Source organism: Mesoplodon densirostris, chromosome 5 (assembly GCF_025265405.1).
Source record: "Mesoplodon densirostris isolate mMesDen1 chromosome 5, mMesDen1 primary haplotype, whole genome shotgun sequence".
NCBI lineage: Eukaryota > Metazoa > Chordata > Mammalia > Artiodactyla > Ziphiidae > Mesoplodon > Mesoplodon densirostris.
In genome coordinates this window covers 6,114,815-6,128,480 of record NC_082665.1, presented here as the reverse complement: position 1 = coordinate 6,128,480, position 13,666 = coordinate 6,114,815, and the positions used below count along the sequence as shown (strand labels likewise).

The 13,666-nt window shown below is 42.8% G+C and overlaps 1 protein-coding gene across 1 annotated transcript in view; it reads right to left on the bottom strand.

Annotated features, from left to right (window-relative positions):
* Positions 1-791: 791 nt before the first annotated feature.
* The window catches only part of LCA5L (lebercilin LCA5 like), a 39,234-nt gene continuing 26,359 nt past the window's right edge, over positions 792-13,666 (bottom strand). The window contains exons 5-10 of the mRNA XM_060099783.1: positions 12,505-12,642; positions 7,275-7,359; positions 5,777-5,883; positions 5,493-5,610; positions 972-1,603; positions 792-875 (exon numbers count right to left, since the gene is read on the bottom strand). Of these exons, the coding sequence (XP_059955766.1) occupies positions 792-875; positions 972-1,603; positions 5,493-5,610; positions 5,777-5,883; positions 7,275-7,359; positions 12,505-12,642 (1,164 nt within the window). The remainder of the gene's footprint in view (positions 876-971; positions 1,604-5,492; positions 5,611-5,776; positions 5,884-7,274; positions 7,360-12,504; positions 12,643-13,666) is intronic.

The window sequence follows — 13,666 nt, the reverse complement described above, 5'->3', positions numbered from 1 at the left end:
TATAAATAAATGAAAGTAAGTTAATTGATTAACATTGGGAGTACAGCCTCCTCTGTATAGTCCTAATATAAAATATTCTAAGTATAATGAATATATTCATTAGGACTGAGCAGCTAACTTGCATGGACACTGATTATACCAATGTGCTCTTTTTAAAGAGCAAGATTAACAAAAAGCGTCAGGGTACAGGGTATGCAACAGATAAAAAATACTGAATCTTGGGTGTATATGAGGAAAGTGTCACCCACAAGGGCAGGATATTAGATGCCCAGTTTAGCTGAATAAGAGAATGCTCAAAAGTAATTTTCATAAAACCAAGTTTGGTAATTTCTGTGCTTTTTTTTTTTTTTTAAATAGAGGCTTCTTATATTGTTTCCTTTCAGAGCTGCTTCTGTGTTTTTAAGTTACAATGTAATTTGATTCCTGATAAGGTTCTTACGTGCATGACGTGTACGTCTTAGGTTGACTAACTTACACTTACTAGCTATGGAATCCCATAGTATATTGAAGCCATGTAATAAATCAGTCTTCCAAAAGATAACGGACATGTGTCAGTTGTAGAAGAAAAAAGATGTAATTTTGTATTTGTTGTCACTGGCTAATATACAATGAACTTTAAAAAATTAGATTAGCAATAAAACAAAACCTTAATTATTCAGTCAATTTAAGTACTGAAAACACACACATACACACACACACACACATTAAAACTACAAGATTAAAGGCCCATAAAACCAGAATATCAAACCAGAGTGGATTAGGATATTGGAATATATTTAAATATTTATTTTTCACTTTCCTTCTGTAGGTGAAGATGACTTAATAGAATTTACCACAGTTACTTTAGAATCTCCAAAAGCATTGCTGGCGGAGGCCTGACTAGGGGGTAGATGATGCAGAGTAGGTGAAGATGACTTAATAGAATTTACCACAGTTACTTTAGAATCTCCAAAAGCATTGCTGGTGGAGGCCTGACTAGGGGGTAGATGATGCATCTTCTTACTCTGCAAAGTCTCCTCAGGCCCCTTCATAACAGCAGTGCTTGTTTGGTTATTTTTTAAGACATAGCCTGATCCAAAGAGTTCTTCCATTAGACTGCTTTTCTTCTCTCTGAAAGTTGTGTCTTTTGCTTTTGTTCTGGAAGATTTACCAAAAGAGGGTTCATAGGTGACAGTGGGATGCTCCAGCCTCAGTTCTCCCCCGTGGCTGTGGTGCTTGCCTATGCTATGAGTGCACCTCGTGCTGCCTGCATTGGCCAGCCTGCCTGAGGCAGGAAGCCCATGATGCAAGTTTTCGATCGCTTCTGTGAATGAATAATGTTTTCTTTGTCTGAAGGGTATTTTGATATTTGGAGCAGCATTTTTACCTGGCGTTTCGCCCATTTCACTTATTTCTGGACTTCTTTCAGACTTTTCATTTACTGTATCGTCTTCCTGACCACTTTCCCCTTCGGGATGGATTACTTGAATTCTTTTTGGTGGTAGTTCCTGTTCTTCTTTTACTAAAGTGGTTTTCTTTTCTTGATCTTCTGTTCTCTCTCTCTGTTGTCCAATATTCTCCAGAGATGGCTGTGCTTCCATATCTTCCTCTTCCTTTGATAAATCTGTAGAAAAATAGTTAATTTACTGATGTTTAAAATTAATGGATTTCTATTTCAAGATGGCATGTTGAGCACAGTTATTTACACCTACCGACAAGCACATTACAATGACAAAAAGGAAAGAAAATACAGGGAAAGGTGGTATTAACAAGCTTGAAATGTTATACTTTCCTAGAACATACCAGATAAATGAGAATTATGAAACCAAAGGAAAATGATATTCATAAACTTTGCCAATATGTTATTAATAGGTGTTCAACACCACCAGCTAGAAGTAGTGCCCGTTAAAACAAGAGAATATTTTTTACCTGTCCAATTGGCAAATGATTTCCAGAGTTGGAGAGAATATGGGGAAATTGGAACTTTTGTTCCCCATTGGTGGCTTTGTAAGCTGGTATGTAGTTTGGATGGCAATTTGGTAGAGTATCTGTCAAAATTTAAGTGAACATGCTCTTAGACCCAACAACTTCACTTGTAGAACCAAACCCTACAAAAATGCACAAAGATGCGTCTAAGGAGGTTCACTGCAGCCTGTTTGGTTTTTTTTTTTCCCAATAAATTTATTTATTTAATTTTTGACTGCATTGGGTCTTCGTTGGTGCGCATGGGCTTTCTCTAGTTGTGGCAAGCGTGGGCTACTATTTGTTGCGGTGTGCGGGCTTCTCACTGCGGTGGCTTCTCGTTGTGGAGCATGGGTTCTAGGCACGCGGGCTTCAGTAGTTGCAGCACACAGGCTCAGTAGTTGTGGCTCGCAGGCTCTAGAGCGCAGGCTCAGTAGTGGTGGCACACCGGCTTAGTTGCTCCACAGCATGTGGGATCTTCCTGGACCAGGGCTCAAACCCGTGTCCCCCGCATTGGCAGGCAGATTCTTAACCACTGCACCACCAGGGAAGTCCTGTATAGCCTGGTTTAGTAAGAGTGAAACATCCTGAACATCTGTTCAAGGATTCCTGGTTAAATGAATTAGAGCACGTGGGATTGTGGAAACTGAGTTACTGAATGAGGAGGTGAGCATGCACTGCCAGGAGGAGATGATCGCAGAATACTGTTGTATGGAGAGATGTCCCTTCCTCTGCAGATCCTTCCCCAGGCACCGAGGAAGCCCTGTGCGCAGCTCTCCCCTCCTCAGAGGACCAGACCCTCGCGGGTTCTGAGCAAACAGCATTGCTAACAGCGAACCGCTCAGTGAGGCCATCGTTGGTGAGGGAGGATGGGGGGACAATATCGGGTGTGCAAAGAGTTGGAACGTTTCCTCATGTGGCTACATTCTGGAATAAAATCACTCACTTATACTCTAGGAAAATGAAAATAATACTAGCAGGAGAAAGAAGTATGTTTCAAGAATGGTGTACTCCAATATAAAATAAAAAGTTTTAAAAAAGTAGATTTAAAGAAAAAGAATTAATGCTGAGGCTGGAAGCCAGTCAAACGTACAATTAACTCTATATAGCTGTTAATATTATGCCCTGTGATACCTGATGAGAATGTTAACATTTGAGAACATGGGGGAAAGTACTTATTTTCCACGACCTCCCCAGCCCCGCCTGGCCTCCCCGCTGCCGCCCAGGAGTGGGTCTGGTCCCTCCTCCGCACCAGCTCCATCCCGGCTCCACGGTCCTCACCGTGGCCGAAGCGCCCTGCTCACCGCTCCCTCCGACATGCCACCTTCTACTTCGTCGCCCCCTGTGCAACCCCTCCTCTGGGCCCAGCGTCCGTGGGACCGTTTCCTCTCGGGGTTCCGCGTGGATCACTTCCTTCTGGTCTCCTGAGCTGCCGTCAGCTCACCCTCAGTCCCTTCCCTGCCCCCTCCTCGGTGGGGACCTTCTTTCCAGCACCACCGCCCTCTCCTCGCAGCCCCACAGGTCTTCCCCAAGGGCACAGGCTCCCGAGGGCGGGGCATATTGTCCCCAGGGCCCGGAGCAGTGCCCGACACAGTATATGCGCAGAAAATATTTGTCAAGTGAATGAGGAAACTTTCTAGGACAGTAAGAATTACCAAAATGGGGCTTCCCTGGTGGCGCAGTGGTTAAGAATCCGCCTGCCAATGCAGGGGACACGGGTTCGAGCCCTGGTCCGGGAAGATCCCACATGCCGTGGAGCAACTAAGCCCGTGCGCCACAACTACTGAGCCCGCGCACCTAGAGCCCATGAGCCACAACTACTGAAGCCGGCGCACCTAGAGCTGGTACTCTGCCACGGCAATGAGAAGCCCGCGCACCACAACTGAGGAGCCCCTGCCCGCCGCAACTAGAGAAAGCCCGCGTGCAGCGATGAAGACCCAACGCAGCCAAAAATAAATAAAATAAGTTTATTAAAAAAAATTACCAAAGTGGACTAAAAAACAGGTGGAAAACGTAAACTGACCAGTGACCACAGAAGGAACCGTACGGGAGCCAGTGGCTTTCCAGGGGTTCTGCCCACCCTCGGTGTTATTTAAACCTCATTCTAAAGGCAGTCTGGCCTCACTGCTAAGAGGTAGCCCCTCCCGGCATGGCCCTGGGCCCCTCGGAGGGGCTCTTTCTAGGGAGGTTGTGCTCGCCCAGCCCGGTGGGGTGTCGCCCAGATGTCCCTTTAGCAATAACTTAACATGGAAACAATGGGGCAGTGTCTTCAACGTTCTGAGGGAAAATGATCTCCAGCCTAGAATTTTCTTTCCAGTCAATTATTAATCAAGTCTAAGTAGAAACATGACATCTCCAGAGGAAATGCACACAGATTTACCTTCCACGCAAGTGTTCTCAAGAAGCCAGTAGAGGTTGTGCTCATAGGACATGATGGCGTTTACCAGGAAAGGGAAGGACACAGGGTAGGAAAGAGACCTGGTGGTGAAGGGGTGACAGGAACCAGCAGGAAGGGTGAAGGGAGGCCCCAGGACCGCAGAGGGCACCAGGCCAAGGGCTTAAGCATTAAGGGCTGGCACCACCAAGCCCCTGCCCCGCTAACCCCCCAGCCTCCGGTGTCCTCGGTCTGACCTGACCACGTGGGGCCTGGCCAAGCTGTCGCCCTCCCTATGGTGCCTGCAGCCTGGGTGGGCTGAGGACCCTCATTTCACCGCACAGAGCCCTCTGCGCTCTCTGGGGAGCCCAGCACACGGGGCCTCTCCCCACACCCCACCCGCAGAGCAGCCCTGCCGCTGCCCGTCTCCGATGGGTCCCCAGCTCCCAGGACCCGGCATGACCTTGGCCCTGGCTGGGCCTCGGTGCCTTCAGGGAAGCTGCGCCCAGCCTGCCTGCTCTGGAATCTTCTTTAGGGGCATCTTCTTTGAGATTCAGTTTTTCAAAACTGAACATGTTGTCTAAGAATACACACGAGATCGGGAGTTGTGCGGAAAACCTGGCATGAAATGGAAGATCGTGGTTGTCTGTGGTGGGCAGCGGGAGGGTTAAAGTTATGAAGGGCCCGCAGGGTGTCCCAGGGGATGGTAATGTTCCACGTCTTAAGCAGGTAGTGGAGTTCGTTTTATAACAGTTCTTTAAATTGAATATATCTGTTTTATGTATACTTTTATACACACACTGAGTAATTCACAAGTTAAAAAAATAAAGTAAGAGTAGAGGAGAGGGGCTTCCCTGGTGGCACAGTGGTTAGGAATCTGCCTGCCAACGCAGGGGACCCGGGTTCGAGCCCTGGTCCAGGAAGATCCCACATGCCGTGGAGCAACTAAGCCCACAAGCCACAACTACTGAGTCCACGTGCCACAACTACTGAAGCCCCTGCGCCTAGACCCCATGCTCCGCAACAAGAGACGCCACTGCAATGAGAAGACCGTGCACCGCAACGAAGAGTAGCCCACTTGCCGCAGCTAGAGAAAAGCCCGCATGCAGCAATGAAGACCCAACACAGACAAAAAAAAAAAAAAGTAAAGGAGACTTTTGAAAGTTGTTAAAATTACCTTCATATTTTCTCTTGGAATCCTCTTGGTTTGGTAGTTTACTGATACAGTGAGGACTTGCATGGATTATTTCAATCGATTTTTCTTTATGACCATTGTTTCCTCTTGTCTTTTTACCCTATAATTTAGAAAAGTGGCAAAAACATATTTTTGGCAGTAGAGGTAATTTTAAATTGTGTTTTATTTAATGAATACAAATACTTTTTGTATAGAACAAGTGAGTAGAGCTTATTTTTGTAAAGATATGTTTAATTAGACACGGCAAGAATTCAAATTTGCTGTACCTTAGTTGTCAAAGATGGAACATCTTCCGATTTTTGGGTTTCCTGGTGTCGCATACTTGTAAATGGAACACTTTTCCTGTCTGCTTGTACTGACTTTGTTGAAGAAACTACAGAACAGGTGTATTATATGTAAGAAACATATTTTACATTTGGAAGCAATATTGACTTTAAATATAAAATAACAACTGAAGTTTGTAATGTAATTATAAAACAAAGTATAGTAGATGTTTTCTAAAGATTTTCAGTAAATGTATATAACATTTGCCAGTTTCACTTTTTCCCCTAGCATGTCGCCTGTTTTGTCTTATTTTGGGCCCCAGAGGTTATGGCTATCACAGTGGTAAAGTACCAAAGAAGCAGGCATTAGGATGAGTCGGCATTGCCATTGGAGGACACGGCTGTCCCTGCTGGCAGAAGGGATTCAAAACCGTAGCCGTGCGGTTGTGAGAGGGTGCGCCATCGGGCCTCCTGTGTCAGAGCTCTTGGGTATCGATGGTTGGGTTGCCCACACTAAAGTGCATGAACGTTAAACCCGGTAGTGACTTTCCTTGAAGTGTTATCCCATTTAAATGACCCCATGTTTGATTTTATCATCTTCTCTGCTGGCTGTTGTTCTGGATTATAAACCAAAAGCAAACAAAGGCAGTCAAGGAAGTGTGAGGCTGTTGCCTTGAAAAGTAAACACATAGTTACTTGTAGCAAAATGAGAGGCAAGTGTTCCTATTGTGTCTCTTCTGAGCAGAATCTTATGCTGGGAGATCTTGCGGGGGAGGGAATAAGTACATCCTGTCTTGAAGGAAAAGATACTACTCAGCAATAAAAAGGTACAAGCTAATGACAGTAGCACAGCATAGATGCGTCTCAAAAACATGCTGGCCAGGAGAAGCCAGACACCAAAGAGGACCTGCTGTACAATCCCACTCATGAAATTATGGAACAGGCAAACTGAACTACTGTGACCGAGGAAATCCGAGGTTGTCTTGGGCTGGGGCTGGAGGACCCCTGACTGCCAGGGGCATGAGGGGGCACCTCCTGAGGAGATGGGTGGGTGTTCTAAATCTTGAGGGAGGTGGTGGTTACATGGGTATAAGCACTTGTCAAAACCCATGGAATTGCACGCTTAAAACGGGTGCATCGTATTAGGGTAAACTGTACCTAAATAAAGTTAACCTTAAAAATCCACACAGTGGCTAACAGGTCTACCTAGAAAGTCCAGTATTTGGCAGGCATTTTGCATCAAGTTGAAAGTTACCCTCTCATTCACCTGAGTAAGGACATAAAAGACTGAGTGGAGGATGGGAACACGGGAAAGCCTCTCTTTTCTCTTCTAGCTGTTTCAACCATGTCACAGTTTTGTTATTCTAGAATCACAAAATGTGTCTCAATGCTTAACAAAACGAGTTTTTAAAATGTCTGTTATCTTGGTGATATAAGTTAGAAAATCTGACTAGATACTTCAAAATAGATTTCGAGCAAAAATAATTAAAACATACTTTACCTTTTGGATAATCTTCTTTGTCATGTAAATTTCTAAGTATCTGGTTAGTATAGATGTTTCTAATTTCCAGCTCTCGACTCTTCTCCTAAAGAGAACCACAATACCAATATTTCTGTAACTGTTTGCTTTTATCAACCTTGATTTCTTGTAAAAAAACCAATTTAAAGTGAGCTCAGTGTTCTTTGAATAAAATCTATAGGTTCCAGCAGAAACAGAAATGGGCCATATCATTATATATCATTCCCGACATCAAAAAGCACTAGCTTAAAAAAAAAAAAAGCCCTAGCTTTTTTTTTTTTTTTGCGGTATGTGGGCCTCTCACTGTTGTGGCCTCTCCTGTTGTGGAGCACAGGCTCCGGACGCGCAGGCTCAGCGGCCATGGCTCACGGGCCCAGCCGCTTCACGGCATGTGGGATCTTCCCGGACTGGGACATGATCCCGTGTCCCCTGCATCGGCAGGAGGACTCTCAACCACTGCGCCACCAGGGAAGCCCCAGCACTAGCTTTTTAACAGAGTAACAAACCATTGTGACGTGGACAATATATATATTTTAAAATTAATTAATTAATTAATTTTTGGCTGCATTGGATCTTCGTGGATGCGCACGGGCTTTCTCTAGTTGCGGCGAGCGGAGGCTACTCTTTGTTGTGGTGCGCGGGCTTCTCATTGCGGTGGCTTCTCTTGTTGTGGAGCACGGGCTCTAGGCGCAAGGGCTTCAGTAGTTGTGGCTCGCGGGCTCTAGAGTGCAGGCTCAGTAGTTGTGGCACACGGGCTTAGTTGCTCTGCGGCATGTGGGATCTTCCTGGACCAGGGCTCAAACCCGTGTCCCCTGCATTGGCAGGTGGATTCTTAACCACTTAGCCACCAGGGAAGCCCCATTTTTTTTTTTTTTTTTTTGCGGTAGTTGGGCCTCTCACTCTTGTGGCCTCTCCCATTGCGGAGCACAGGCTCCGGACGCACAGGCTCAGCGGCCATGGCTCACGGGCCCAGCCGCTCCGCGGCATGTGGGATCCTCCCGGACCGGGGCACGAACCCGTGTCCCCTGCATCGGCAGGCGGACTCTCAACCACTGCGCCACCAGGGAAGCCCGGGAAGCCCCATTTTTGAATTGGGTTATTTGTTTTTTGGTTGTTGAGTTTTTCCTCACAGTCTCTTTTAATCTATAAGTTCCCACCCTCATCTCTTTTATCTGTTTCACGTTGATATTTATTTGTTGTGGAAACAGGGTAGTTTGTGCTGTAGAAGTTGCCACAGTCTGATGGTGCTGATCTCATCCCTGACGTGTTGCTTATCATGTTCCCCTGCTACCATATTTCTCTTAAATTGGTTGTTAGAGCTAAATGTTTAATCAGATCTAGGTATGGTTTTTCTGGCAATAGTACTCCCTAGGTGGAGGTGTGTACGTCTGTCAGGAAGTGCATAGCATCGGATGGTTTCCCTTTGTGACGATCATTGCTCAGATCCACTATTTCATTAGAAGTTCCAAAATAGTGATATTCTCATCCTTTCATTCCTTCTTCATTATCGATGGGAATGCCTTTACAAGGAAGGTCTTCCCTTCGCACAAATTATTTGGTTACTCTGAGTATAGGAAAGGTAAAAGTAATTGTTTCTTTTCCTTTATTTACCAGTTTTTGAAATAGTGTGCTGGTTCCCTAGCATCCTCTAAAGGTGACTGAGTAATCACTGAGGTGTTTTGTTTTGTAAATATCCTTATGAACTTTCTGATTTCTGTATATTTGCTAAGTTTCAATTCACACAGTTATCTTTACTGATCCTAAATTGCCCCATCTTTGGCCAGTAAGAACCATCTTTGGCTCCTGAATCTCTTTGACATTACCCTCATGGTTCTTTGTAGTTTCCTTGCTTCTCTATATGTCCCAGGCTCACATAGTATAGTTCATGCTCCAGACCTAGAATTTTTTTAAGGTGCCTTAGTTCTTTTTAGTGAGTTATGGATTTTGAAGACGATAGTATGTCATTAGGGGTATTCATTGTTAGTGAGTGGGTCACATTAGGAAATATGTATTTATTTTTAAAGATAAAAATGTATCATAAAATCATACTTTCACTTCAGTTCACAATCAGGACTACAGGATTTTTATTTGACCTTATCTTACTTCTGTATTTTCTTTCTTCCATCCCCCAAATCCCAGTTCTCAATGACACCAACATAGTTCATTATGTGCTTTATCCCATAAGATATATACAACAGTCTCAAAATAACCGTACCACTCTGTCATCAAGAGTGTATTTCACTAGGCATAGGCAGTGAAATTTATGTGTTTTAAGTCTCTTGGAATGGTGTCTCACTGTGACATTATGCCTACACCGGAATACACAGTGGGCTCATTTTTTTTTTTTTCATTATACTCTGGATTTTTAGGGAAAGTTTTTTGATTTTTTTTTTTTTACATTTCACTCAGCTTCATGATTACACAAAATATTTACATATTTCCAAAGTCAAATCTACCAAAAAGATATTCAAGGAAATCTAGGTTCTATAGCTGTCCCTTCTACTCTATTTTCTCCCCATTTCCACTATTATCCTACTATGCTTTTTTCAAAACGTAAGCAAATTTGTAGATATATTTGTATTGTCTCCTTTTCTTACATGATGGCATAGTACACACTTCCCTCTGCCTTCCTTTTTTCACTTATCAATATATCCTGGCTATTACTCCATATTACAGTATAAAGAACCCTCATTCCATTTTACAGATGCACAGAAATCCATTGCATATATTTACTTTTCTTTTTAAAAATAAATTTGGATCTTACTGTATATAGAATTTTGTATCTTCCTTTTCATTAAGCATTTCATTAATTAAGCTTTTCTCCTGTCAAAATTGTTTTTTTAATGACTGTATAGTATATATGTGCACATGGCTGCATATGAGAGCACAAACTTTATTTTAAAATTCCCTGATTGTGTCTCCATATATGTGTGTGTTTGCTTTGTCTCCATATATGTGTGTGTTTGCTTTGACCAGTGGATCTTGAAGCCTCTTCTGTTAGACTTCTAAGGTAGTTCCTATAGCCACGCCCATTTTCTGGCATATTCTTCTCTCTGAAGTTTCCTGAGGCTCCAGAGAAGAATGAAACAGAACTCTTTTCCCTGCTTTACAAAGGGAGAGTTTACATCCAACTTTCTTCCCTGTCTCTGAGTGCTCTCAAGGCTCCCGGGAAACCTGTATTTCCTTTTTTTTTTTTTTTTTTTGCGGTACGTGGGCCCCTCACTGTTGTGTCCTCTCCCGTTGCAGAGCACAGGCTCCGGACACGCAGGCTCAGCGGCCACGGCACACGGGGCCCAGCCGCTCCGCGGCATGTGGGATCTTCCCGGACCGGGGCACGAACCCGTGTCCCCTGCATCGGCAGGCGGACTCTCAACCACTGCGCCACCAGGGAAGCCCACTGTATTTCCTAGTTGTCATAAAAGCTAAAGATTCTTGTCTTAAAGTATCATGCTTAAGATTTACTGAGGCTTGAACGACCTATATTTCTTAAGTATTTTATCTAGCTTTTCCAACTTGTTGCACATTTTAGAAATCGTGAAGGCAGAAAGAACAAAAGTCTGAAAAGTAAATTTTTTTTGATGTTTTTTTTTTTCTTTTGGCTGTGCTGCAGAGCTTGTGGGATCTTAGTTCCCCAACCAGGGATGGAACCTGGGGCCCGGCAGTGAAAGTGCTGAGTCTTAACCACTGGACCACCAGGGAACTCCCCAAAGAAAATATTTTTAATTCTCAATTTTAGGGCAGATTTTAAAAAAATTGAAGTATAGTTGCTGTACAATATTATATGTTACAGGTGTACAGTATAGTGATTCACAATTTTTAAGGGTTAAACTCCATTTATAGTTATTATAAAATATTGGCTATATTCCCTGTGTTGTACAATACATCCTTGTATCTTATTTTATACATAATAATTTGAACCTCTTACTCCACTACCCCTATATTGCCCCTCCCCCTTCCCTCTCCCCACTGGTAACCACTAGTTTGTTCTATCTGTGAGTCTGCTTCTTTTTTGTTATATTCACTAGTTGTATTTTTTAGATTCCACAAATAAATGATATCATAGAGTATTTGTCTTTCTCTGTCTGACTTTTCACTTAGCATAATACTCTCCAAGTGAGGGCACATTTTAAAAGACAGTTTTGGGGCTTCCCTGGTGGCGCAGTGGTTGAGAGTCCGCCTGCCGATGCAGGGGACACAGGTTCGTGCCCCGGTCCGGGAGGATCCCACATGCCGCGGAGCGGCTGGGTCCGTGAGCCATGGCCGCTGAGCCTGCGCATCCGGAGCCTGTGCTCCGCAACGGGAAGAGGCCACAGCAGTGAGAGGCCCACGTACAGCAAAAAAAAAAGACAGTTTTGTAAGCATATTTGCAAGTGAGGCCTTAAAATGAATTTATGTATATATAAAGTAGATAAGCAACAAGGATTTACTGTACAACACAGAGAACAATATTTGATATCTTGTAATAAACAATAATGGAAAATAACCTGAAAAAAATATAACTGCATCACTTTGCTATACACCCGAAACTAACACAATATTGTAAATCAACTATACTTCAATTAAAAAAATGAAAAAATGAATTTATGGGCCATAAAAATTACTCTAAATATTTTAATGTTATAAGTGAATTTTTTAATTTTTTAATTTTTTTAATTATTTATTTATTTATTTATTTATTTTTTTGCGGTATGCAGGCCTCTCACTGCTGTGGCCTCTCCCGTTGCGGAGCACAGGCTCTGGACGCGCAGGCTCAGTGGCCATGGCTCACAGGCCCAGCCACTCCGCGGCATGTGGGATTTTCCCAGACTGGGGCACGAACCCGTGTCCTCTGCATCGGCAGGCGGACTCTCAACCACTGCGCCACCAGGGAAGCCCTAAGTGAATTTTTTTAAATAGAAAAACTTATTTTGGGTTCCACTAAAATGTTAACAAAGTACAATATTACTTCATGTGATGAGGTAAAAATGATAATAAGAAGTCTTGTGAATGAATAGACAAGAGTTTTAATTTTTCTAATTACATATTCACCAGGCTGTTAACTGATTCTCATAATTTCAGATCCTTTGTTCATATGGTTGTAGGGGAAAAAGTTAATTTGAGAAAGTTATACTTGAAGTTAAGTAATTTAAAGATATATTAGGCATAAATAGCTCTGATAGTTTGGGAAGCAGCATTTCACAAATTTTGTTACATTTTGCTTTGAAAGAAGTACCTTAAGTTTTTGTTGAAGGTGTTTTATTTCCATTTGCAGAGTCTTTGTAGCTGCTTGAGCTGCTAAGGTCTTCTGGTTCTCAAAGGCCAACTGCCGAGTAAAGGCTTTATTGTTCAGCCTCAGTTGTTTCTCCAAGCTCTGAAAATAGTATATATTTCAACTCTCTGGAACCAGTGTAGTATTATAAAAAACTTCGACTGTAATGGAACTAATTACGTTTATGAAAAGTCCAAAATTTTAATACAATTTTAGTGGATGGCTTGTCTGGAGGACACATATTAGAACTAAATATTACCACACCCACAAAAAGCCAAAAAATTCCAGATCCCAACTCTAGGGAATAAATATCATGTTTCCAGCCTAATGTTTTTTACACTCTGGAATTTGGTAAAAAAAAATTTTTGGAACAGATCCTGAAAAGTCAATAAGTAAAATCAACATTATACTTTACAACTAAACTTAAGCAGTTCTGTTGAAATGAAGTATACTGCTAACTTAGCATGGTCCACTCCGTGAAAACCTTTCAAGTCTCTCTTGCCAAAGGGTTGACCAGCGTCAGTGCAGACCATCAGGCTCGGACTGTGATTCTCAGATAACTGAGACGGGAAGTTATGATGGGGTCTCACAGAGCCACACCACGTGGATGGATTATATGGCAGTGAAACGACTGACTTAGCACAGTAACCATCTATAAATACGAAGGACTCACTGTTGCATGTTCGCTTTCTCTGTGGAACGAGAACTGTTTTACTGGAGAACTGTTTGAGCGGGACTTTGATAGGAGCTTGGCCAAAAGGCCTTTTCTTTCCTTCTTTTCCATAAAGTGTGGTTTCCCTCATTACAACATTAATACTTTCTCATTAAAGTGGAAAATATGGTAAGTTAATAGGACGAAATAATCACTAAAAATCCCATTTCCTAACATATTAACATAAAAAAAAATACCGACATGTTTTGGCCCACAAACTTTTTCTCCCACCAAATGCCCTAAAACCAAATGAAATTTCCCATACAACCAAGCGCCTCCGATAAGAAAATAGCTAATTAGTTCTCAAATTCTTTTTGGTTTTGGTTGTAGTATAAAAACATGAGCTACTTAAATGTGTTTGTGTAAAAAATATGTAGATGAGATACAAATACATTTACTTTCACATGACAGATG